Source organism: Poecilia latipinna, unplaced genomic scaffold (genome assembly GCF_001443285.1).
Source record: "Poecilia latipinna isolate Pla-1442-1.1 unplaced genomic scaffold, P_latipinna-1.0 Scaffold4834, whole genome shotgun sequence".
In the NCBI taxonomy this organism is placed as follows: Eukaryota; Metazoa; Chordata; class Actinopteri; order Cyprinodontiformes; family Poeciliidae; genus Poecilia; species Poecilia latipinna.
In genome coordinates, this window is record NW_015117450.1 from 14,685 (window position 1) to 16,753 (window position 2,069).

Here is a 2,069-nt window from a genome sequence, read left to right on the forward strand (position 1 = left end):
TTTTGTTGAAATTTATGGACTCTTAACATGAGGGTTTGAAGAATAACTTTGGTAACACTTTATTTGAAGGGGTGTGCATAAGACTGACATGACACTGTCATAAACATTCATAAAGACTTCTTTATATTCATGACAGGGGTTATGTCATGTTTATGACAGTGTCATGTCAGTCTTATGCACACCCCTTCAAATAAAGTGTTACCAAAGTTATTCTTCAAACCCTCATGTTAAGAGTCCATAAATTTCAACAAAATTATCTCGCAGTGCTGAGGAACCTTCTGCTGTTTTTAGTTAGCCAAGCAGGAGGGACAACCTCTCCAAGATGACCGCCGTATTTCCTGCGCCCAAGCAGCCAATGCGGGGTCTACTCTTTATTATGTCTATGACTTTCACTGTTATGCCTCAAGTTTACAGTTTTTGCTACTTTCACTGTGACGACTTCAGCATGAACCACTCACTAAAACTTATTTTACAAACAAAAAATCAAGGAAAACATTTTTAGTGGCACAGTGACTAAAAATCAAGTCACTAGCTCACAAACCGAAAAGCTGATGTGAAGGGACTCAACTCTGCTTTACCGTTTTTGTCTTTGCACAGCTGGGTCAAGCCAATCAAAAAGAGGGAATTCAATACACAAATGAGGCTTTCCGAAACGATGATGACAGAAGTAGCACAGGCTCTGGTGGTCCAGAGGGGAGAAGCGTATTGACTAGTTGGGATCCACCAAAGCCAGTAGAGAACATTCACTCCGAAGAAGTGAACCAGAGCTCTTCAGAACGACTACGGACCCAATTTCCTGACAACGCCAGTGACAGTGGTTCAGATAGGGCTGACAATGAAAAAGAGGTGAAACCCATCCTCACCAAAGAAAGACGAGTGGAAGAGGGATACAAGTCTGTCTGGTTTAAGGAGGACATTGATCCCAATGCCAAGGAGGAAGTGGTTATCATCCCAGAAAACCAAGATGAACACAGCGATGAGGAAGATGAGGAGCCATCATCCGACAGCAGAAAAGTCTTGTTTGCAGAAACGGATCTGGATAGTGGTCTTGGTGTTAAATTTGATGATCCAGCAGATGATTCTGAGAATGATGATAAACTTAACATTGATTTGTGAGAGCTGCCGAAACATGATCTAATAACAATAACAGGAATCACCCATATTAAAAATGGACATTGACTTATCATCTATGTAACTGTTAATCTGATCAGCCTATAACATTGAATATGGACCAGAAAAACACCCTGCAAAAGATAAAGATTTTAATGTAAAAGCGTGAATTGCATTTGAAAAGGTGATTTGTTTTGTTAAGTTGTCAATGAATGCTTTATTTGTGTAAAAATTTAATGCAGAAACTGTTGCAGAAGAACCAGATTAAATACATGCAAAGTGTTCTTTATTTTTTCTTAGCGCCAGCAGCTCACTGTTTGCATCAGTGATGCTGGGCTTTAATTAGCCGGTGCCATATCCTGACCTTTTCAGAAAAGTCTGGTGTTCTATCAGTGCTACCTCATCAGCTTTTGCTACTGTTAAGGAAGAGTATCTAAATTGGTTAACTTTGGAAAAAGTTTGGCTCTCTCTTCCTCTTGGATCCCAGGTCCTCCCGGCGAGCCACGTGTGGCCACAAGGAAAACAACAGCAATGCGTGTTGACGTCACAGAATTACAGAGTTTAATCCAATATAAGACAATGCATAAACTTACACTGCAACTGCAGAACAAAGGAGACATACATTCATTTACCTGACAGACTTGGAAAAAGAAGAAAGAAAAGCAAAGACGTGCAAAGACATCTTTGGAGAGTTGCAAGAGCAAATCTGATTTGTTACTTCTGTGTAGAAAGTTTTATAGTAAAAGGCATATTCTTATCTTTAATTTATTCAAATAAGGCGTATCTTTGCTCATCCAACCAGGAGCTATCTCTGACCCTCTCTCAAGCCCGAAACCCCTGCCGTGTTTACGGCCGTTCACAGATGAGTGTGAAAAACTAGAACTTCTACTGTATTGTTTTCCCACACAGACAAAAGGCAGTTCAAATGATCCTAGCAAACCATCTGCTGGAACTACAGG

General features: G+C 40.3%; 1 protein-coding gene across 1 annotated transcript in view; it reads left to right on the forward strand.

Moving 5' to 3' along the window:
- LOC106943058 (cadherin-related family member 5-like) overlaps positions 1-1,392 on the forward strand; it is a gene marked incomplete at its 5' end in the record, with an annotated part of 16,070 nt that extends 14,678 nt beyond the window's left edge. The window contains one exon of the mRNA XM_015026406.1: positions 598-1,392. Coding sequence (XP_014881892.1) covers positions 598-1,116 — 519 coding nt within the window. The remainder of the gene's footprint in view (positions 1-597) is intronic.
- Positions 1,393-2,069: the final 677 nt, after the last annotated feature.